This window comes from Cinclus cinclus, chromosome 11 (assembly GCF_963662255.1).
Source record: "Cinclus cinclus chromosome 11, bCinCin1.1, whole genome shotgun sequence".
Taxonomy (NCBI): Eukaryota; Metazoa; Chordata; class Aves; order Passeriformes; family Cinclidae; genus Cinclus; species Cinclus cinclus.
In genome coordinates, this window is record NC_085056.1 from 2,095,860 (window position 1) to 2,120,137 (window position 24,278).

Consider the following 24,278-nt stretch of genomic DNA (forward strand, 5'->3'; position numbering starts at 1 on the left):
GGAATCTGATCCTGAGGAACTGCTCACGGAGCCACCACGGGACATTTTGTGACACTGTCCCAGCCCGAGGCCACTCTGGGAAATCCAACAGCCCTCAAATAACACCCTGTGACCCCAGAGGGTGACACACAGGGATGGGATGGGATGGGATGGGATGGGATGGGATGGGATGGGATGGGATGGGATGGGATAATGGGATGGGATGGGATAATAGGATGGGATGGGATAATGGGATGGGATAATGGGATGGGATGGGATGGGATAATGGGATGGGATGGGATGGGATGGGATGGGATGGGATGGGATGGGATGGGATGGGATGGGATGGGATAATGGGATGGGATAATGGGATGGGATGGGATGGGATAATGGGATGGGATGGGATGGGATGGTATAATGGGATGGATTTGGGATGTGGTGGCAGCGAGGCTCTGCTGTCCTGGTTGGAAGCAAAGGGAACAGCCCACTATGGAAAAAGGGAGTTGGAGATTAGCTAAAATTGAAAAGTAGGTCCCACTGTGTGCTGGGCTGAGCACTGGACAGGACCACCATGGTATTTTAGGGTGCTCAGCACCCTGAAGAATCGGGACATTCTCAGTCACAACTTTAAAGGGATAATTGGTCGGATCCATGGGTTAAATCCCCCTGGGATTTTCAGGGCGGGAAATTTGCTTAGCAGGGTCTATGGTCAAATCCTTTAATTTCCTGGATTAGGAAGTCAGGACAGCTTTGTCATTTGTCCTGTGGGGAGGAGGTGACAGAAACCTCATTTCTTGGGGCTTTTCAAACCAACTGCAAGAGAGTGGGGAGCCTGCAATACCCCACCCCATTCCCTGTGCTCCCCCCAGCATCCCAAACTTGGGGGGAAGGAAAACCAGCAAGGAAAATACTTAATAATTTTTCTCAGTTCTGTGTTTTCCTCTTGGTTATGCTCCTGATATTAATTTTTGCCTCTCCCTGGGGAGGAAAGGGTTTGGGGAGGGACAAGGATGAGGTGTTGTTTGCTTTCCCCTCCTGAGTGATGAAGGGCTGCTCCACCCAAAACACCAGGATGAGGCTTTACCACTTTGTGCTGGGCAGGCAGGAGGTTCCTGAAGGATCTGCTGGGGTTCTAGGGGCTGGAATGGTCCCACTCCCCTCCCGGGAAGGGCTGGATTGAAATCCAAGGGGGCGATGGCTGCAGTGTGATGCAAAGGATGAGGAGGAGGAAGAGGAGGAGGAAGAGGAGGAGGAAGAGGAGCAGGCAGCTTCCCCTTTCCCCCGTGCTGCCTCTGCCCTGTCCTCCCCAGCCAGTGCCATCCTCCCTGTCCCTTCCTGTCCCTGCACAGGTGAGCACTGCTGGCACGGCTGCCCCATCCTGGCTCTGCCCCCCTTAATTCCTCCTGCATCCCAAATCTTCCCTTTCCTGCTCCTTTCTCTGGCAAAACCATCCCTCTAAGCTGGGCTTTGCTGTCACGACACAAAGCACAAAAGTGGATTTGGGAGACCTTTCCTGGCGGGCACAGGCAGCAGGACAGAGCCATCCAAGGGACTGGGAATCTCTTCTCCATTTCAGCACAGCCCAGCAAATTTGGGGATGGTTTCAGGAAGGTTTGTCACACACCTGGGCCATGGATACGGGATGTTTTAGCTCATATTTAGCTCACTGGAGAGGGAAGCTGGGAATGACCAAGCTGGGATCAGCGGTGGTGGCTGAAGGATGGGAGGGCAATGAAAACCAAAACCCCAGTGAGCTGCTCTGCCAGAAGACACAAATGACCCTGCTGAGGTTTTTCCAGTGGGATTACCTCACAAAACTTCACTCCTACAAAAGGCACTTCATTGTCCAGCTGGTCCCAGCCCGTGCAAGGACACAGCCCATGGTGGGGTGGCTGCTGGGGACACTCTGAGCCAGCCCTGAGCAAGCCTGGAGGCTGCTCCTGACTTCTGACACGGTCACAAAAGGGCTTAAGGCTGCAAATCCTGTCTGAGCAGGAAGTTATTAAATTGGCACGTAAACAGTCACAGTGGCCACAGCACATCCATGGGGAGAGAGGGATGGATGGATGGATGGATGGAACACTCCGGGATGGCTGAGCCTGGACTGGAGGTGGAAATGTGGCTGCCCTGACTCCGAGGTGTCCTTGTCCGACCGACGGGAATAACAGGAATAACAGCTGATCCTAATCTTATCCCCTGACCCCTGTCAGCAGGGGCAGGAGCAGGGAGGGAGGTGGCAGGGAAGTGGCAGGGAAGGAGGGAATGCTCAGTTCCATCAGCAGCAGAGCCTGTTGGAGGCTGCCAGCCCGGGCTTTGCCCTCTTGGATTGCACAGGGAAGGGCTGGGGGAGAGAGGGCTGGGGGAAACTGGGGGGAGAATCACCTCCTGCCCCAGCTGCTTTGAGTCACCTCCATCCATCCATCCCCTCTGTGTCTCCCTCCCTGACTCTTTGTATCCCTCAAGGAAAGGATGGAGAGCCTGGGAAGGGATGGAGGGAGCACATTCACCCCACACGAGACCTGGTGGGGTCCAGGTGATGCCCTCAGTGACCCCAACAGTGCCTAACTCATGGGCTGAGGTGACTCCTACAAATCCCAAGCTCCAGCTGGGAACATCAGCACTTCTCCCAAGGGCCACAAGCAGAGAAATCCTCCCTGGACTCAAAGTTACCCAAGGAGGGGCTGGTGGGAGACCCTGCCCCACCTGGGCATCAGCTCAGCCCCATCCCTGCAGCCAGTTCAGCTCTGCCCCATCCTGGCTTTGTTTGTCCCTGCTGTCCTGACCCAAACAAGGGGACACAAAACCCTTTTGGGGCCCTTAACCCCCACCCCTCCTCTTCCTCCTCCTCCTCCTTCTCCCTCTCCATCTTCAGCAGGAGCCCCTGGGGCAGCACGAGGCAGGATTAGGGTCAGCAGCCAGCCCCCCCAGGCACCCAAAAAGCAGCAACCCAAAATCAAAGGCAGCCCAGACAATGGCAGAGCTGCAGGCTCAGGCCTGGCAGAGCATTAAGCAGCAGCATTACCAGGGCCAGGGAGAGCCCGTGGGGACATTAAAGGGACCAGGGAGAGCCAGTGGGGACATTACCTCCACTCACAGAGCAAGGCTTTTCTCACAGCAGCTTTGCTTTTTCTCTCAGTTTTGCCCAGGCTGTGTTTTAATTTTTCTCAAGAAAATTCCTGTTTGGCTCTAAGAATCCCCTGCACTTTGCTGCTCAGCTCTTGGGGGCTTTTCCTGTCAGCCGTGGATGATGCTTGGCCCTCACTGCATCCTGAGGGAGCTTCCAAACATTCCCCTTCTCCCCTCCTCACTGCCAGGGTGCCCTTTTCCCTTCCTTTTCCTATTTTCCTCCAGTTTCCCTTCCTGAAGTTGAATGACACTCTGCTAATTTGCAGCCCAGCTCCTCCTGAGACTGCGGAGCTTTAATTATATTTTTCTCCTGGTTGGTGCAAGGCTAGGCTATAATTATGCCAGAAAGAGCATTACTTAGGACTGACCTGGGAGCAGCATTCCCTCTGGAAGCCAGGGCACTGGCTGTTCCCAGGAATTCTTATTTAAGGTGCTGTACAGCAGATTCCCCCATGCTGGAGAGGAGCGAAGTGTTTGCCACACGCCACCCTGACACCAGTGATGATCCCTCCTGCCATTACCAACCCAGCCACTAATTACAAACCCTTGAACTGTGGAAGCAGAAGGAAACCCTGGAGAGTTGCAAGGTCTGTCTGCTTTGCTTTAGAACTGCCATCATCCATCCTGGAGAGCTGGAGTGAGCCCTGATCTCCCCTGACATTCCCTGTGCATCCATCCTCCACAGCAGGTGGTTGTGCCAAAAACCAGGGGCTGGGATGAGCTCCCTGGCCCACCTTTGCTGCCTGGATATTTTATTTTATTTTATTTTAGAGGATGATGACACACCAGTGCCTACAGATAATTTGCCTGAGGTGTCAATTAGCACTAATGAGAGGGGACTCAGGGCGTCCAGTGCATCCTTCATCCTTCCAGAGTGGCAGCAGAAGGAGCTCTTGGCTGATTTGAGAGGGAATGAAGATCTCCCAGAGCACTCAGAACACCCTGAGCATTCCTTTGAAACAGAAAAAGAGTTCCCTCCTTGTCTCCCTCATGAAATCATGGAAAGATTTGGGTTGGAGGGGACCTCAGAGTTCATCCAGTTCCACCCCTGCCGTGGGCAGGGACACCTTCCCTATCCCAGGGTGCTCCAAACTTTCTCCTGGCCTTGGACACTTCCAGAGACGGGCCAGCTGCTCTCAGCAGGAGTTCCTCAGCCCTCATTCACATCCCTTCTCCCCCATTCACTTCACCTGAACAATTCCAGCAAATCAGGGGGAATTGTGCATTCTCCCATTTTAATTCCAGCAAAGGAAATTTAGGACAATCTCCTCTCAACCCTAAAAGAAATCCCTTAAACGTGCAGGTATCACTGTGCTCTACTCAGACTCCAACAACTTTAGGAAAGCAATTTACTTGTCTCCAGAACACTGTGTTTTTAGCCTACTTTCCTCAGGAAATGGGGCTCACTCCTGTGATTGTGCTGTTTATATATCTATATGCCATCACTCCCACACTAATAACTTTTGAACGTGTTGGCCAATTCCAACCAAATCTGACAGAGCGGCAGAGTTTTCAAAAATACTGAATTCTTCCAAATTTAATGAAAGCCGTGGGTGGGCACAATTATTTTTTTTTTTCCCCACCAAGGGAAAGGCTGCAGAGTGAACTCAGTGTGATCAGACAGAATACACTCACAGAGCCACACCAGGTGCTGGGAAACTGGAGTTTATGTTGGCATTAGAGGGAGGATATTCCACCCCTGTGCCCCAAAAACCTCGGGAATGAGCACCAGGATTCTCCCCCAGTTCTGTTTTGTGCCATTCGGACGATGCAGTTTGGTGTGGGCACAGCAGGGGAGGGTTCCTTCATTAGGAAGCTTTAAAATTAATCGGACTAAGATTAATAAGAAAGCTTTTCTAGCTGGATCTCAGTATGTAAAACCTTGCTCTGCTCTGGTTCTGCAGGCTCAGGGACTCTGCCAAACCCTCGCAGGGGGAGGAGAGCTCGAGCTGAGGGATTGGAGGTTTCAGACAAAGCGGTTTAAGGTAAAAGAGCAGAGATTTGCATGGGATATTGGGAAGGAGTCCTTCCCTGGACCCACCTAATCCCACCCATCTGCAGCTCCCCACCCTCCCTGCTGCTCTCCAGCAGAGCCCTGGACCACCCAGGGCAGGGGGGTGTTCACACCTGGCATTCCTGACTTGATTTTTTTTCTTTCTCTCCCATAATTAGAGGGGGAATATTACACATCAACGGCTCATTAAACGTTTCTTCCAATCCCACTCTCATGGTCCAGGGTCATCACCACTTGGGATACAGGATGCTCAGCTTCTCAGACCCAGCATCCCGTAGCAGACTGAAGCTCCACATTTCCAGGATCCATCCCACAGCACTCTAGAGCTCCACATTTCCAGGATTCCAGCCTTTCGAGGCATTCCCATCCATCCCCAGATCACAGGGAAAGATCTGGTCTTCCCACTCCTCTGCAGTCTGCTTCCTACCTGGCATTGTAGTGGGATTTTTAATTTTTTTTTTCCAACCATCAGCTCGAAAACATAATCAAGCCCAAATGTGCTCCCAAAACAGGCCTGGGAGGCTCATTCATATTGCAGATAAGCCCTTGGCAGACGTGCTGATAAAGATTTCAAGTGTGACTCTGCATACAAATATTCCAGACCCAGCAATTAATCCAGCACAGAAGGCTGAGGAAGGTACCTGGGTTTTTCCCCTAACCCCAGCCCTTTTTTCCCAGCCTGGATGCTAAATATAGCTCTTGCTCAGAAAACAGAAAGGAATGACATGCTCTAATAAACCACCCCAAAATGTGATACAAAGAGCCTGAATTCTCCAGAGGAGCTTTTCCTCCTCACCGCTGGTCTGGGAGATTCCTGCAAGGCACAGAGCTCCAAGTACCTTTTGGGAGCCAGCTACAGGGTGCTTGAGCTGGCCCTGCTTTGAGCTGGAACCTTGTTTCAACTTAAATTAGACCTGGTTTATTTTCCCCTCCCCTCCTGCTGATTTTCAGCCGGATCAGATCCCAGCTCTGGGATCTCTGAGCAGTTCCATGAGGGTTGCACAGGGAGAAGGGGCATTATTGGGCACCCAGACCTGCTGTTTTCCAGCAGAGCCTCAGCCAGGGCAAACCCTCCCCAGGGCTGAAGCCACATATTTGACTGGTTTTCCATTCAAAAACCCTTTTGGGCATGGAAATAGCTGGGAAAACTCCCAGCACAGGCCAGCCCTGGGATGGTTCCTCTTGGCTATGAGTCAGGCAGAGGATAAGGGCAAACAGCACCTCTGGAGCTCTTCTCCTTACCCAAGAGGAGAGACAAAAATGGGATGAATAACCCAGCAGCCCCTAAGTGACAGCTCTCAGCCTGTGACAATCACCAAGGTGTGACATCCACCACCCCCTGCCCAGGCATCCCTGCTCTGGTGACCCTGCATGGCCTTCCTACCTCACCCGGGGAGGTTGTGCACCCCCAACCCACCGGGAATTACCAGAAGGACAACTGGGCTTGGATCCACCCTGATTTGAACAGCACCCCAAGGCTTGGGCAAGCCCAAGGCTGCTTTGAGGTCCACACAGCCCCAGCCCGCAGATGTCCTCCAGCAGCACCCCTACCACAACACAACAAAAACAACAAAAAACTCTTCCCCCACTCATCCCAATCCCCCAGGGCGGGATCCCAGCTCAGACCCCTCAGGATGGGCGGGGATGACCCCTCACCTGGACGCCGCGATCTCCGCTTTCTGCTTGGCGATGGTGGCCGCCCTCTCGGCCGCCTCCACGGCCCGATCCACCTTCTCCCGGATCTTGCTGGCGCGCAGCGGGATAAGGTTCTTCCTCTTGCCGCTGACCAGGATGTTCTGCTTGTACTTGCCCTCCTCCTTGGTGCCATCAGGGAAGGTCATGCAGCCGTAGCCGTGGCGTTTGTTGTTGGCCCACTCTCCCTCGTACTTGAGCCCGTCCGAGCGCTGGCTCACACCCGAGCCCGAGCGCTTGTCGTTCTTCCACTCGCCCACGTAGATCTCGGTGGTGGTGGCGTCGATGTCGTCCTCGATGACCGAGAGCTCGGCCTCGCCCTCGCCCAGGCTGATGGTGGAGTTGATGTCGCTGGCCGTGGAGCTGACCGTGCTCATGCCGGCCTCGCTCCGGAACGAGCTCTGCTTGCTCCGCTGGCTGGCCAAGGAACTCTTGGACTCGGACTTGCGGAGCTTGAGCCCGCTCAGCAGCGAGCGCCGGAAGATTCCCTTCTTCTTGCTCTTGAGGATCTCGGCGTCGCTGTGGGCCATGAGGACGAAGCCGCCGCGGGACACGGCCGGGCTGCCGGCCACGGCGGGCGAGGCGTCGGGGTGCAGCGCCGTGCCGTTGGTGTGCTCGCTGCGCAGGGAGTTGATGGATGTCCTCAGGGGTGACCTGATGACCGCAGCCATGCCGTAGGGAACGCTCTGCCGGACGCCGTAACCCTGGCGCATCCCTCCGACCCACTGGCCCTGGTATGTCCCTGCGGAGAGGAGAGAAAGAAAGCAAACGGGGCGAGGTGGGTCACGGTATCAAACTCCTCTAGGAGCTCTTTGTTGAGAAAATTAATGTACAAGCATCAGAGGTTTATGTCAAAAAAGGAGGCAGAGGAGTTCTTTTTGCTTTATTCGAATAAAGGGAGAGGCCATGGGGCATTCCCCTGGGATCTCTCAAATTTTTGGAGGATGCAGTCTCCTTTTTATCCTATTTTCCCAGCCACATTTCTCTCTCTCTTTCCTCTGGCTGAAGTACTTGAGAGGCACAGACTTCTCAGAACACCTGATACCTGACATTTCTCCCTAATGTATAACCCTCCCTTTTAACTTTTAATTCTCATAGAATTCATAGTTTTTCCTCACTGCCTCTTTCATCTTTCAATATCCAGTTCCATTTCTCAGCAAACCTGCAGTTTGTTTGTAAAGGCAAATATCTTTTCCATTAATCAGTCAGTGGAATCCATGTCTTATCTACCAGCAGATCCACAGCTTGTTTGCAAAGACAAATCCGACATTCCTGTCATCTGGAATCCCAGTCCCATCTCCTGGATGAGGATTGCAATGTCAGGGTGTGGAGGGAAGACGGGTTGGATTGCAGGCTGGCACTCCAGCTGCAGCACGGGAATGTGAGAAACCAGCCAAGGCATCAAGGAGCTGCCCCTTGGATCAACCCCCTCATGTGAAAGGGAAGGGAGCAGGGGCGTGGAATGGGGGAATGGTGATCCAGGAGCACGCTCCCATCCCGCCCATGCTGCTGGCAGCAATGGCATCTCTCAGTGGATGGATAATGTAAAACAATACATTTATTTATTCACACAGTAACTTCATCCGGTGTGCTGGGGGAGGAAGCAGCTCCATAGAAATAAAGGCCTCACGGGGAGAGATCCATTTGGATATTCCCCTTGGAATTGTGCCCCTGTTGGAGCTCCTACATTTGAGTGGGCACTTCCTGGAGGTTCTTCACTGGTTGTTGGTGGCTCGAGACACACACAGTGCTCCACCACAGCACTGGGAATGGGGGGACAAGGAACCCCCCCAGCCGGGGGGCACAGCTGGACCTCAGCACCCTCCCTGGGCACCGAAATGCAGGGTGGGTGGTGATGTGCTGGGTGTTCCTAGTGCCATCCCCTCCTGGAGGTCGGCACAATTCCAGGCCTTATGCCAGCCCGTTGAACTGCAGATCTTGTTTTTATTCTTAGGTCGGCTTAATCTTCTCCGGACCAGCACGAGATGCAGTGGTGCACTGCTCACCTAAGCCCTCCTGGGGCAGATCCAGGAGCCCGAGGGTGGCTCCTGGCCGGGCCCTGGAGCTGCTGGAATGCCGTGAGCAGTCCCAACCCTGGGATGTGAAGAGCTGGGATGGGCACAGGCAGCACCTCGCAGCACTGGGACCTCTCTTTGTGCCAACCCCGCTCCCAAATGCCCAGGGAGTCTTAAAATAGACGTGATGAAATAGTGAAACCTGTGTGAATGGGGCCAGTCCTACCCCAGGACCCCCCGAGGAATTTTCCTGCCCGGTTCTGGGGCTCAGCAGTGGCTCTGGAGAAGGGATCTGGACTGGAGAAGCTCATGCTGAGCACAGGAACTGCTTCCTGAGAGTGTGAGACCAGCACCTGGCCACATTTTGGGGTGTATTCTGGGGTGCTTCAGCTGTCTTTTAGCTGTCAGTGCTTTGCACAAATCCCCCAGGATTTGGGCATCCTTCCCCGTGCTCCAACGCCATTACCTAATTGGGGTGGCAGCTTTGTGCACCCCAAAAAACCAACAGGCCCAAGCTGGGGACCTCACAGAGCCTGCCCTGGAGAAGGGATGTGGGGAGGCAGGGGCAGGCAGGATTTATAGGGTTTATAGGATTAGCACTGGGATTAGGGCAGGCACTGGCAGGGCAGGGCAAGGAGGTGGTGACAGGGAGAAGGATGGGGGACAACCTGTGAGATACAGCTCAGGGGACACAGCAGACACGTCCTGTGGGGCAGTTTGAGCAGGGAGCTTGCCTTGTCCCCTGTGGTGTCCCCAAGAACAGGGAACAACCAGTGCCGTGCACCCACGGCTCTCCCCACGCCTGGAATGGTGGCTGTGGCAGGGGAGAGCCTGCCAAGATGTCCCTGCATTCCCTGAGGACCTGGCAGCACCTCTCTCCCCTTTCTGGCTCTGTCCCAGAGCATCTCAGCAGGACAATGGAGCAACTGGAGGCGAAATTCCCCCCAGCACCCCGAGTTTCCCCACCAAGGATCCCAGCGTGGCCTGGGATGTCCTCACATCGTGCTCCTGCTTCCCTAGAGATGGATTCAATGGGTTTCAGGGAAAGATGCCAGTGTGGGCAAGGGCACAGGAGAACAGGTCCTGCATGAGATCCACCAGATCCCACCCTGCCCAAGTCCCCATCTCCCTTTCCTTTGGCTGAATCCCTTGACTTGATCCCTGACCCCACACAGGTCCCTCAGCCTCCTCATCTCCTGGCAAATGAGCAGCTGAAAAAACTCCCTGGATTGAGCTGGAGCAGCATGAAGGATCCCAGCCCTGTGCTGGAAACCTGAGGGACTGCCAGGGAGAAGAGCAAAGCTCTGCGGGCTGGAGGACCAGCAGCAAATTGGTCCCAGCAGGTCAGAGCTGCAGCCTGTGCGTGTCCCCAGCCAGGCTGAGGTGCCCGGGATGCTGCCATTCCTGCCTGGCCTTCAAACCTGCTCCTGGGATGGCACAGCTGCCAGGAGCACCCTTGGCATCTCCTCAGCAAGGTGGATTTTCCAGCCACACTGTCCTGCTTGTCCTCTCCCAGCACCGTGGGGCAACTCCCAACTCCAAAACCCCAGCTCTGCTTTCCTGGGTGTCCTTGCTTCCCTGCAGGAGGGAGGCAGCAGCATGGATTATCCCTAGGGATTGCCTCAGAGGCCACACTCGTGTCCCTGACAGCCACCAAGGCAGCTTCAGAGCCAGCAACAGATCAAAGAGCTTCCTTCCTTCCTTCCTTCCTTCCTTCCTTCCTTCCTTCCTTCCTTCCTTCCTTCCTTCCTTCCTTCCTTCCTTCCTTCCTTCCTTCCTTCCTTCCTTCCTTTCCTCCCTTCCTTCCTCCCTCCCTTCCCTCCCCTGACTTCATTATGTTTTAAAGCCCTTTGGATCCATCTGATCTGCATTGCTGAGCCCCATTCAGCTTAACCTCTGCCCCAACATTTCAGATATGTGCACAAAGCTTGACCTCAGGAGGAGCCCCGAGACTCCTTCTCCTTGCAGAGAAAAGATTTTTCCCCATTTCAAGATATTCCCCTTCACGTGCCAGGATGGACTGGCTGCAGCTGCTCCGGAGCTCAGGAGATGGGAAGGGAATGTGCAGCAGGAATCTGGCACGGTGGGGGCAGCAGGATGGGACTGGGAGTGCTGCAATGAGCACTTCTCATGGAACAGAATGGAGAAAAGCAAGGATTTTGGTTCTGAGCCTCTCATAGGGTTGCGATGCGGGAGGGGAACGTGCTTCCCTTGGGATGGGAAGCAGGGAACAATCCAAGGCAATCCTGGCCACAAACTGATTGTATTGCACGAGGCAGAGAAGAGCCAAAGTGATGGAGGAGAGTCTCTGGGGAGGAAAATGTCCCAGCCTCTTCCCTCAGCCACTCCTGTGGATGCCTCCAAGATGCCACAAATAGCCCTCCCACTTGTGGGTGGCCCTTTTGCACCGGGGAAAAAGGACAAAGAGAGAGAAGAAAGTCTCGGACATGGAAAATCAAGAGAAAGGTGATGCCACAAAGGGTGAGGAAGTGGCCACGTCCATGCCAAGCAGAGCTAAGGAGAGGGCACAGCCTGAGGCTAAGAGAAAACAACTGGAGTCATCCCAAAAGATGGATTGGAGAGAATATGTGTTTAACCAGTCATTTCAGAAATAACTGGTGAGGTGTAAGAAAGGGAACAGGCTCATGGAAAAGACAGGGTTCCATGGAGAGAAGAAAACAGACAGTGCTGATGGACTTCCACTGGGGTTCCTAATCCTGAATTTGGGGGTTTTTTTTTTGGCTCTCTCCCCTTGGAGCAGGGCTGGGTTGTTTCCAGAACTCCTGCAGGAATTGCCATGGCAGTGAGGAGCATGCAGAGCCCCATCCTTGGCCAGAGGCAGCAGGGCTGAGAGCAGAGAGCAGGAAGTCCCTGGCCTGGGAAGCATCATTCCTGATTCCCCAGCAGTGACAGGGAGCAGTGCTTCCTCAGCATTTGGCTCAAATCCATCCTGGGAAGAGAGCTGAGAGTCTGCAGGGCAGCTCCTGGTGGCCCCATAATGCCAAAATCCCCAAAATCAGGGCTGGCCCGGGTTTGCACCTTGCAGCAGAGGACGGGGTGGGCAAGACCTTGCATTTCCATATTCCCTGCTGGAAACAGGGATAAGGCAGCAGCATTCCAGCAGTTCAGCTGGGTGTGGGAACTCGAATTTGCTCCTGTTCTCCATGAGGGTTGGGGGCATTGCAGGAAGAGCGACATCTTTCCGTGCATTTCTATTCCTTTGCCAAAGAGACTTTGGAGATGTTGCTGGGGAGGAGCGATTTCCAGCTCTGGCTCATCCCTCTGGGACACAGGAATGTGAGGATCCAGGTCTGCTCCCTCTCACTGACAAGGTCTTTCTTCTTCATGGCTGGGAAGGGGCAACCAAGCCACTGCTGTCCCAAAGGAAGGAATTTCCTGGATCTGGAGTTCTTTCCTGCTTATGGAGAGATGGTGAAACCATACCCAGGGAAATTCAGCTTTATAACAAATAAACATCCTAAGGAACATCCGAGGAACAGCACAGGAGGAAGCCCAAAGGGAGGATGTTGGGCTGCTCAAGTACATGGGGCTTCCTCTGGCTTAAGGTGGGATCATGCACTTGGATATAAACCTGATCCATGGTGTTGGAAGGAGACAAAAATAAGGATTTTTTTTGGGTTGGAATGACTGTGTTTTCTTTCCCCCACTCTGCCCAAACCCAAGCTTTGGCATTTTGTAGTCACTGAGCCCTCTGGCCCCACTCCAAGAACACCATTTAGGAGAAGCTTTACGGCTGCTCCCAGGCTTTTTCCAAACCCACACGGCCAGTTCTGTGTCTTGCTGGATGAATCCTTTGGCAAACACATGGATAAAGCCCTCGGGAGGTTTGCACAGACCTGCCCTCTTCCAGCTCCTCATATGGAGACATCCAAGCAGGAATTTGGGATGTTGTGAAGCACTTTGAGGGCACTGGACACACATGTATCATTATCACAACCTGACCTCAGAAAAAAAAAAAAACAAATGTTTGGAAAAAATTCCTTCTCCATCCCTAACAGTGAGTTAAAAACCCAAGCACACCCACCACGCTGGGTCAATATTCCCAGATTAGATGAAATAATCAGCAACAGGGACACAGCTTCCCAGGTTTGCCTGGAAAATGGGAGCAGCAGGCTCCAAAAGGCAGGAGCTCTGTCCCATCCTTGAGGCACAGGCAGATCCTCCTGGTCCAGTGACTGTGCTGGGCACCAGCAGCATTCCCAAGCTCCCAGCTCTCCTTCCCCACTCAGCAAAATTCCAGGAAGGAGGGGGAAAGGGTCCGAAGTGCCCCTCCACTTTCCCAAGCCAAAGTAATTAGGTTTTACAAATTGCTGATTTATCTCACAGAGGATCCTTCCTGGTGTGCTCAGCCCCCCTCTTATCTCTGGCCTCTGCAGCATATTAATTAAAGATGTCCGATGGCAATAATTAGGCCAGGCTCTTGAATTCTGACTGGAGGAGGGAGTTTTACAGATATCCTTTTCCAGCTGCTCGATATCACAGATCCCAGGAGGATTCACACACAAATCATCTCAGCAACACCCGTCCCAAAGGGAAGAAGTCTGGGAGAAAAGAGAGGACTGGAGGATGCTCATCCAGCCTCAGTTCTGATGGTGTGACACTGGGGACACCCTCGCTGGCCACCCCAGGGAAATTGCTGGGAAAAAATGTTCCCCAAATGTCCTACCTGACTCTCTGGGGACTCCTGAGCACAGGATCACAGAATCCCAGCATGGTTTGGGATGGAAGGGACCTTAAAGTTCATGTTGTTCCCATCCCCTGCCATGGACAAGGACACCTTTCACCATCCCAGGGTGCTCCAGCCTGGCCTTGGGGCAGCCACAGCTTCTCTGGGAATCCATTCCAGAGTGTCACCATCCTCACCGGGAACAATTCCCTCCCAATATCCCATCCAGCCCTGCCCTCTGGCAGTGGAAGCCATTCCCTGTGTCCTGTCCCTCCATCCCTGTCCCCAGACCCTCTCCAGCTCTCCTGGAGCCCCTTCAGGCACTGCCAGGGGCTCTGAGCTCTCTCTGGAGCCTTCTTCTCTCCAGGTGAGCATCTCCAGCTCTCCCAGCCTGGCTCCTGAGCTCCAAGAGTTCCAGTCCTTGGACAATCTCCATGGCCTCCTCTGGAATTGCTCCAGCAGCTCCACATCCTTCCCACATTGGGAAGCCCCAGAGATGGAAAAGCACTTCAGGTGGGGTTTCAGAGAGGGAGAATCCCCTCCCTCAACCCCCTGGTCACTGCATGGATGTGGGGACACATTTTCTGCCAGGACACCCCTCCTGCCCTGTCTCTCCTGGCAGCAGGACACCGTGTCCAGCTGGGTGACTTCCACACCCCGCCCCGTGCCCAGCTGCTGCTCTCATCCCCCAGACCCTCCCCTAAATCCCACCCAGGCGTGGCAGGGGTGGCTGGGAGATGCCACCTGCATTGCCCACCTTGGAATGTGGGAATCAGCGGCTCTGCCTGTGTCCAACACCACATGGATACAGAATGCACAGCAAATTATCACCCCTCTTGCAGCCCTGCCAAGGTTTCCCATCACCAAGCCACGCTAAAAACACAGTCAGATGCTTCTGCTGTGGCTGCTAATTTGCCAAAAATATGCTGTGGTAACTGCTTACACAGGGGAAGGAACAAAGTATGGATTTTTGAGTATGCAAATCTAATCTGCAGGCACGGACACGTGATGGGTGTTAGTCATAGTGCTAATGCTGGGTGCATCCAGACACGGTGGGCACTGCCAGGGCTGGGCAGCCAGGGAGGCACAGAGGGAAGGAGGAGAGGATGAGGAGGATGAGAGCTGTCACGGGCTGCTGTGCTCCTGCCTGGGTGCAGAATTAAATCTGGTTCGGGGGTCGATAACTAATAAATAGTCACAGCATGGTCAGCTTGTACTTCTAAAAGCAGGGAGCCTCCATCTAAAGGAATCAAGCAGTGGAGGTGCTGCGTTTGGGTGAGGTTTGGAAGGAGTAGGGATGGGAGCAGGGATGGGTTTGGAACAGGCAGAAGCTCTGCAGGAGCAGGAGGAGATGGATTTCTACAGCCTCACGCCTCAGCCAGGGAATCTGCCTCCTCTCCTCCTCCTCCTCCTCCTCCTCCTCTGGATGCAAATAACAACAAAAGTATTTCTGGCTGAAATACCACGGAACAGGGAACGCTGAGCTGTTCTCCTTGGGGAAAATCACCAGGAAATCACAGGTGGCAAGAATGTTCCTCTGGGGGATACGAGCCCCATCCCGAACATGGGGACACATTTATGTCCTCATAAATGGCCTGTCCAAAGGATGCTCTGCAAGCAGCAGGATGAAGGCTCCTCCCTCACTGGGAAACATTAAAAATAAAAATCTTGTATGGAAATTAATGTTTTCCAAGGCGTTTCAGCAGTTTGCTTCAAGAGGAAAAACTCTGTTCTTCAGGAAAAAACAAGCCTGTCCTGAGCATCCCCTCCCTCTTCTCATTGCTTCTGCATCTCCTGCTTCCCCAAATCTGTGGGGAAGTGCCTTTCCCAGCCAGAATTCTCAGAAAGGCTTCAAAAAAAGCCACAGGAAAGACAATCAAATCTTGGCTTCACTGATTCTGATGGGACTCATGGTGCCACTCAGGCCAGTCGTGGTTCCTCTTAGAGCTCCGGGTCCTGCACTCAGGGAAAATACAACTTTTAAAAGGAAACAACCAAAGAAAGACATTTCTTGTTGTCTGTCCTAGGAGTGGGAAGGGCTGGGTTTGTCAGACACAGGGAAAGTCAAGGAAGCATCGTCCCCTGGTGAAATGGGGCCGCAGTTTTCCCAGGGCAGCTGAATCCCTGCGGATTCAGCCATCAGCTGGGGTCAAAAGCAGGATGAGGTTTCATCTGCAGGGATGCAAACCACTTCAGGATATTGCTCAGCACCTTTATTAAGGCCAATGTGCTCCTCTCACAAAGCAGAGTGAAATCAGGCTAATGCTGATTCCCTTAATCCCCCCCTGCTCTAATCCTGCCACAAACTCCGGGACCTCTCCCGTTCCTCAGGAGCAAGGGCTGATTCCCAACCTCTCCCAAACTGAGAGCAGTGCTGGATTTGGGGGGGCTGCATCCCCCCAAGGTATGGGAGGTGCTCAGATGGATGGGATGAGGCTGAGCTCCCCGTGGATCAGGGGTAGGAGACTGCTCCAGGATGGGATGAGGCAAGAGCAGGCTTTATTTATTCCTTGTGAAATAAATCATAGAAACACAGAGAGGTTTGGGTTGGAAGGGACCTTAAAGCTCCTCTCATTCCATCTCTGCCATGGACAGGGATGCCTTCCACTACCCCCTAGATTGCTCCAACCCCCTCCAGCCTGGCCATGGTCACTTCCAGACCCTTAATCATTCCAGGGAAACACCTTGCAGACCCCAAGTGATGCCCTGAGCAGGAAATAATACCTCTGTAGTGATCATTTTCTTGTGGAAATCAGCAAAATGAGGGGCCTTGCTCTGGCTGTTCACTCATTCATGAAAATTCATGATGCTCTGCTGTGTGCTGAGAGTGAGTGGAACCTCTTCAGGGAATAATGTTGGGAAAGCAGTGGCTGTTCTTAGGGAATGCTCATGTATCCATCGCAATTTTTCAGGATTTTTGAAGCAAAGGCCAGAATCTGTCTTTGAAAAGTCAATATCGGGCCCCAAAATATCACCATTTGCCTTTCAAGTTTTGCTTTCTGTGAGGTCCCAATTCTTTTTTGTTAAAAAAATACTTTAATTGTGAGTTGAATCCAGGGGACTATTATCATCAAAACTCTCCTGTAACTACTGCAAAGTCCTGCAAAAAAAAAAAAAAAAAATCCTTTCTCACTCAGTTCAATCGATGTTAAAACCAGACCCAAAGAGACAAAAAAAATCTCATGAGGCAGATGCTAAACCCCAGTTTAGCCACTGAAAGACCATCCCCAAGCTCACCCTGCCCAGTTCCTCCAAGTCATGCCTACATTAATACAGCTCATTCATCTACGTCAGTGTTACCTGACTCAAAGCATTCAAAATTCATCAGGTTCATTTTAAAATCCAGGCATTTTTAAACAGAAGGCATTTTTAGCTCTTGTCTGCTGCTTCCCAAGCCTGGAAGAATGACTTTTCTGCAATAGCCTGGGTGGAAACCTTGCTTCCAAACTGAAGCTGAAAATCTTGCAAAATCACATGATTCCACAAGCTGGAGCTTCTAAAGGGGAAAAAAAAATGCTCAGCTCCAGGAGCAGATGTCACCCAACCACGAGGAGCCCCATGGGATATCAAATCACATGCAAATATCCTGAGATTTGCATTCAAAGGCACGAGAAACCCACCCCAGTGAAATGACATTAACACCGTGCTTCGGGGCTGAAGTCACCCTCTGGTGTGGGTCAGGGAGAGGGGGTTCATGGGCTCCCCAAAGCTGGGGTGCTGCACAATTCCCTGGAGAATTCACAGCCTGGATAAAAGACTTGGGAAGATGGAGTGAGGGTCTGAGGCCTGTCTGGTAATTTCTGTCTCATGTTCTTTCCTCCGAGGTCAAAATCCTTCTTCCTCTGTCCTGAGCTGTACCTGAAACTAAGCAGCATGTTCCAGTGAGAGAAGTAATTACCATGAGTTCATAGCATTTATTTTTAATGAGGCTGGTCAGAATCTTCATTTAGTATTTTGATTCATTTTTCTGTGCTCGGCAGCTCCTGACGTCTCTGGTTTTGCTCTCCTAGAGCCACTGCAAGCAGCTTCTAGACCCAATCCAGACAGTGATCTGCTACACCACCAAAACCTTGACTTTTTAAAATTAATTCCTGGGTTCTGAGGGGTTGTTAGGACCAGCTCTGGCTGTGTCTGGGTGCTGCAGGAACGGGAGGATCGAGGATCAGGGCGCTCTTGTATTTGCTTTTTTCCGCCCACTGTTTAAAGTGCATCAACAATTCCTTCCCGGCAGCAAAACAAGGGAAGAGCTGGTACTTTTAAGGTAATTCTGACATCCGTGCTATGAATAGATCCTGATGGAAATTTGCCCTCGCTCGTCGGTTCCCTGTGCAGGAACTCGGGGGAAGGCTGGGGTGGGGAGAGGCACCAGGCTGCTGCCATCATGGCACTGTGGGATCTGGGAACGGCTTGGGTGGGAAAAAAACCTTAAAGATGTCTTTGTTACTTATTTATTTTGGTCATTCCAAGCCTCCTGCCTGGTTGTGGTTCATCCCAAACCACGGCTCTGCTCAGGTGAGGGGGTGCAGCCCCTTCCCACACAGCATTCCCACTCCATCCTCACAGAGCAGCTTTTTACTCTGGCTTTTGGGAAGTGTCCCGTGCCTTTCCCCTTCCTCAACCACTCCCAAGCCGTTTGGTCGGTAGCTCCTGGTGCACCTGCTAGGAGAGGTGTCACCAGTGCCACTGCAGGGGTGGGAAAGTGGGACATGGAGCAGGACAGGCTGGCAGGGCCCCACCCTGGCAGCTCCCAGCGCTCCGCTTCCCGCTCCCCATGGCAGGAATATTCCCAGCCCGGGCCAAGAAAACCCACTTGCCTACTCAGCCAGTGCTAACAATGCAAACACTAATTATATTTCCCTCACCTATCAAAGGATGATTCATTTTAGGTGAGTGGGCACGGAGATTACACAAGATGAACAGCACCATGCGACTGCCCGGCACTTTCGGGGTAGCCCTCCTGAGAAACGAGGATTTAGGGAGTGTGGGACATTCAGGATGGGGAGAGGACTGGCAACAGGATGAGCCTGGTTCACAACAGACACCTCCAACATGTCCCATTCCCTCAGGGATGCTGGGCACTGGGGCTGGTCCCATCCCAGAGCACCTGTCTGGTTTAGGATCCCAGCTGTTCAGCTGGGCAGAGGTGGAAGGAGGAGGAAAACAGCATTGCTAGGGATGGAAAGGGCAAAACCAGATTTGGGGCTTCCTTCAGCCACCCCATCTCACCCACAGCCATGGTTTCAGCAGCTCAACCCAAACCCAATGCAGAGGATTCTCATGGGAAGTCTGGAGCTACAACTCCAGCTGTCCCCAGGGTGAAATCACTGAGCATCCCCAAAGTATCCGAGGCAGGAAGCAGCTGTGATGTCTCCTGATCTCCAGATTTGATCAGAAAAGGGTCTCCAACCCTCTTCTGGCCCAGCTCCACTGCCAGCAGCCCCAGGAACACATCCCAGGTGGGTGCAGCCTGTTTCAGCTGAAGCCAGGGAGCAATTCCTGCTCCCACTCCAGAGCTAGGGTGAATCAGACAAGTGCTTCAACTCCAGCATCCGACTGAAGCAATCCTTGGGAACCTGGTTTATGTAAGATCAGGGTGCTCTGGAGGGGGGGGCAAGGGAGTTTTTGGCAGGGAGATGAGGATACAACAGCAGTGCTGGGGATGTCTGAGGGAGTGAGGCCACGGGGACAACAGGACAGCGCCGGGGCCGTGCCAGGGACGCTGGGCTCCTGGGAGAACAGCACAGCTCCCTTGGCTGATCTGGGCTCTGTGCTGATGGACACGGATCCCCCAGGCTGGAAAAGTAGGATTTGCTCTTCTCGGGGGTCAGGGAGAGCGTGGGAAGGGCGTGGGGAGCTGTTTGGTGTGGGGGGACAGGCGTGGGGGGACAGGCGTGTGGGGCGTGGGAGGTGTGAGCTCGGCAAGCTGCGCGTGGGGGCAGCGCTGCCTGCGCCGGCTGCGGGGCTGGGGGAGCCCCCGGGGCCACCGCCTGCCACCCCCGACCCCCAGCACCCCCAAGAGTCCAGCAGTCACACCAACATCCCTCCCAACACGGCGCTGGGGCAGGGGGAACCGTGCCCTTCCCTGCTCTTGTGCAAGGGAATGGGAAAACTGGAGCGAATCCGTGGATTTTGGGGCTCCCCGAGCCTCGCTGCGCATTTAGGGCCCCATCCCCAAGCCAGGGCTGGGGAGCTAAAAAAAAGAAAATTATGTGCAAGGGATGAATATTTATCTGTGGGTGGCAAGTGACAGATGCTGGGGAGAGGATTCTTGGATACTTCAGTTTGCTGGAGGTAATAACTGGAATAGATTAATGAGAAACATCCTCCCAACAGTTGCCTCCCCGGTGCCACCGCTCCCGCACGCAGTGGCCTCTGGGACCCAAACACATAAAGTTCAGCAAGGCTTGGTGTCCAAAAGGCTGCAGGTGCCCAGCTTTGGTGGTTTCCACTCCAGAATGGAGCAACTGGGAAAGGGATGTGGCCCCTGTGGTGGGGGGAGCTGAGTTGGTGAAAGTGGCCTTGGAGGTGGTTCTGGGCCAGCTGAATGGGGGGAGCTGCTGTGGAGGAGCAGCCACAGTTACCAGCACTGTGCATTTCCCCAGCACGGCATTCCTTCCTCCTTGGAAGGTTTGCAGAGCCCCAGAGGGACCATTTTACCACAGACCCTGCCCTTTCCCAGCACTGCTCCTCTTCCCTCCTCCCAAAATCACAAACACGCCACATCGCTTTTGGGTGCCCGAACACCGGGAAGCTGGGCTGGCCTGACAAGATGGAAGGAAAAGCTCTTTGCTTCTGGTAGCTTCTCAGAAGATGCTGAAACTGCTGCTAAGCCACCCCAGTGTGGGGATGCTGCCCAGGTTTCCCTAAAAAACCCTGCGCTGCAGAGGATGGGGAGCGTGCCGGGGCGGGGGCATGTGCGTGGCCGGGGACAGGGCCAGCCCTGCAACACCCAGCCCTCAGAGACCTGTAGTTAGTCCAGACTTGTGTCTGTCCTCCCTCAAACCTCCCAGGCAGGTGCTGGGTGCCAGGAAGAGACAGCACCCACATTGGGAGCAAGCAGAAATCCCCCCAAAACCCCTCCTGACCGCCTTGGACGTGAGAGACGGCAACGATTCCCTGCCCGAGCTTTATTCTCGACTGAAGGACTGATGGGATTTCATCCATGGCTTCCAAACACACACCCAGCACATCCCAGTCCCCAGCATCCTTCCAGGCAGCTGAGACAAAAGGTTCCAGCTCTCTTTTTTTTCTGGGAGAAAACCACCGGCATAAAATTTTCATTAAAAATCCCGAGGTGGTTCCGCCTCTCCCTGCGAGAGCCCAGAAAAAAAAGCAGCTGCAGGTGAGGTTTAACCTCCCCTCCCTGTGCAACCACAAAGCAGCAAACTGGGTTTTCCAGAGCAAGGTCTTGCAGCACCTTTTGGGAAGGCTGCGATGGAGCTCCCCGACGCTGCAATTTCCTCACCGGAGCCGTATGGAAAACCATAACGTCCTAAAAATAACCCGTGAGCCTGCTTTAGGAGGCCACAATTCCCAGGAAAACAAGGGGCCAGCAGAGCCCAGTGCCCCTGGCTGCTGGCAGGTAGGCCTGCCTCGGATTATGGTGGCAATTCCGATTGTGGAAGCAGCCACAACCCAGGAGAGAGGATGATACAGCCACTTACAGCACGGCACCAGCTGTTTCTCCCAGTTCAGCCCTAAAGCTTGTTAGCCCAGCAATTTTTTTGGGTTTGATCGCTCCAATTGGGTTTTCTTGTTTTTCCTCTAATCCCAGTTTCCCCTCAGCATCTCGTTAAGCCGTGTTGACGGCAGAGAAGAGCTCTGGTGATCCCTCTGAGCCCCTACGCTAAGCATTAAGCCGTAAACTAGGAATGTAAGACTCTTGTCTGAATTAAAGTCTTTTCCTTGGGGTATTATGGAGTGTGGGGCTGCCTTTGGAGGGGCTGGAGGAGGTGCAGAGCCCCCCGCCCCTGGCTGGGAGCTCTGGCAGCACTGGAGCTGCCCCATCTTCCCTGGATCCCCCCACACACACTCGCCTCCGTCCTGCCCCGCATCGTTCCCGTGCAAATCCTACAGGTTCCAGTGGTGCAGTCAGAACTGCCAATCCCATGTGCAACTTGGGTTGTGGCCCCAAGGCCTGGCCCACTCCATGCTCTGGGACAGAGCTGGGCGTCCCCCCACAAGCACAGCCCCTTCCACATCCCAAAATCCTGCTTGAGGAGAGGAAGGAGCACCCAGAGACCCCATAGAACATATGGGGCTACCTGTGGCAAAGAGCTGGGCTGGTGCCACGCTGGGCTGGTTCCCTCTCTCCTGCAGGGTGGGAATCTCAAATCAATCCAAACCAGCAGGTTGCAAACTCCCAGACTCCAACCCAAACCCCCTTGGCAGGTTCTCCCCACCACCCTCCACCCCACCTGCCCCAGCCAGGAAGGGATCAGTGCATCACCTACCTCCATCCGAGTAGGTCTCTGTCCCGTAGCCATCCTGTAATCCATTGCTCCAGGTTCCTTCGTACTTGGCCCCGTTTCCAGTGCATTCCCGGACCCCGTACCGTCCCTTAAATCCATGGGTCCACTCTCCTTTGTACACCCACTTCCCTTTGCTCTCCATGCCAATGCCATGGCGCTTGCCCTGCGCCCAGGTGCCCTGGTAAGTGTTGCCACTGGGCCAAGTGTAGACCCCCAGCACCTCAAAGCCGTGACTCCAGGAGCCCGAATATTCACCTTGACCCTTCGGGCCGGTACAGATTCCATGGCCATGAGCCTTTCCGTCCTCCCAGCCTCCACAGTACGACCCTCCATCGTCAAAATTAAACCTTCCCCCACTGGACATGCATGTAATTCGGTTTGCAAATCTCCCAAAAGGTGAAAAAAAAAAAAAAAGGAAAGAAAAAAAAAGAATAGGAAGAAAGGCAGGAAATAAAATGTGAACGATGACTTGGGGAAAAAGAAATAAATAAAAATTTAAAAAATTAAATCAAATCGAACTCTATCGAAATCATGCACCAGTTCCAGGGAGCTGCTTAAACCAGTTTCTTGTGATTATTCATTCTCTGGGAGTATGTTGAGGATCAGTTCTCTCTTCCCCTGCTGTGGAAACAGGATCATTAAAAAAAAAAAAAAAATAGCAGCAAGAACAGCAGCAGCTATTGGGTTTTGGTGCAAACGACTCCACCTAAAAACCATCCAAGGCAGGGAACGGGGGTGGGGGAAAAGGAGGGAAAAAAAAATTAAAAAAAAAAAAAAAAAAAAGAGGCCAAATGCCAAGAGAAGGGAAGATTAAAAAAAAAAAAAAAAAAAAGGAAAAAGCGAGCACTGGGCAGCCCCGGGGGTGGGGGGGGAGGACGATGCTCAGAGCCCCCACGGAGCCCCCCGCCTCCGGCCGGGCTGGCTGGGGCGCAGGGCCGGGGGCAGCGGCGGGCGCGGCGGCATCGCGGGGCTCGGCAGCAGCGGCAGCAGCGGCAGGAGGAGCGGCGGCGGCGGCGGCGGCAGCAGCAGCAATGCGGTGCCTCCTCCGCCGCCCTCCCGCACGGCTCCCGGCCGCTCCCGCACCGCGCACGCCCCGCGCCCCCTCCCGCCGCCTCCCCCGCGCCGCTCCCGCCGCAAACCTCAGCACCGGGAGCCCGGCCGAGCCCGCATCCCGGCCCGAGGGTGCTCACGGCGAGCCCCGCTGCCGGCCCCAAGGGCTGCGGGGTGCTCAAAGCGGGGGACCCGGGCTCGCCCCTCCGCCGCTTTCCCACCCTCCCCGTCCCCGCTTCGCTCCCTCCGGGGATAAATCCCGCTCGTTAATGAGCAGGATCCTGGGCTTTTCTGCTCTGCCTCAGCTCCCGGCGCCGGGCTCGGGGTGGATTTAAAGAGACAGGAACTGCGTCGCCTTCTCGCAGCCCAGCAGGGCCGCAGCCCCCCGCAGCCTCCCGGGATGCTCCCGCATTTTTTATTTATCCCTCCGGTTCTCCCCCGCCCACGGCTCCCGCGGGGCGGAGAGAGGCCGGCATCCCCCGCTGGAACCGGGGGTCCCCGTGGGCAGGTGGGTGGGAGGACACCGGGAACGGCCCAAAACGCCCGGTTCCAGTCTCCGGGCAGACTCTGCTCCGTGCCGGGTCCGGCACACCGCAACCAACACCGATTATTTATTTATTCGTGGAAAGGCCGCGCTGTCGCTTCGCTCCGGGCTGGATGGCAGCGCTCGGGATTTACGGCAGCGCTCCGGGCTGGGTCCCGATCCAGCCGGGCTGCGGCGAGCCTGGCTGCCCTCCCTCCAGCACAGCGCATCCCATCGGGATGGCCAGTCCATCGGGAGGCCCTCAGCGCTCTGCTCCGCAGATTTATTTTATTTTATTTTATTTTATTTTATTTTAGTCTCCTTGGGGTTGCTGGAGGTGTTGGAATCCTCCCCAGGCAGCGGCGGCTCGCGTTGTGCCTCTGGAGCGCTCGGGGTCCGGCTCCGCTGGTGCATCCCCCCGGATCTTTGCGGCACCGGGACGCGAGTGCGGGTCCGTGTGCCTGCAAATATCGATATATTTGTGTTCATACACCAGGGGATTCACGCACCGCTATTCGAGGGGGAGCTCTGCTGGAGAGTAATTTAAAAAAGGTGCTCACAAATGCTTACGAAACAAAATCTGGGTGATGGAGGAAAAACTCAGCTCTTTCCCAAAAATCTCCACGCACCCGCTCGGATTTGCATCCTGCCATCGCCAGCGGCGTTAATTGGAATGGTGGTTTTGAGCCAGACCCAGCCTGGCCAGGACTCCAAGGGAAAA

The 24,278-nt window shown here is 54.1% G+C and overlaps 1 protein-coding gene across 1 annotated transcript in view; it reads right to left on the minus strand.

The window, feature by feature from the left end:
- JPH3 (junctophilin 3) overlaps positions 1-23,320 on the minus strand; it is a 50,525-nt gene extending 27,205 nt beyond the window's left edge. The window contains exons 1-2 of the mRNA XM_062499962.1: positions 21,967-23,320; positions 6,776-7,553 (exon numbers count right to left, since the gene is read on the minus strand). Coding sequence (XP_062355946.1) covers positions 6,776-7,553; positions 21,967-22,348 — 1,160 coding nt within the window. The 5' untranslated portion in view covers positions 22,349-23,320. The remainder of the gene's footprint in view (positions 1-6,775; positions 7,554-21,966) is intronic.
- Positions 23,321-24,278: the final 958 nt, after the last annotated feature.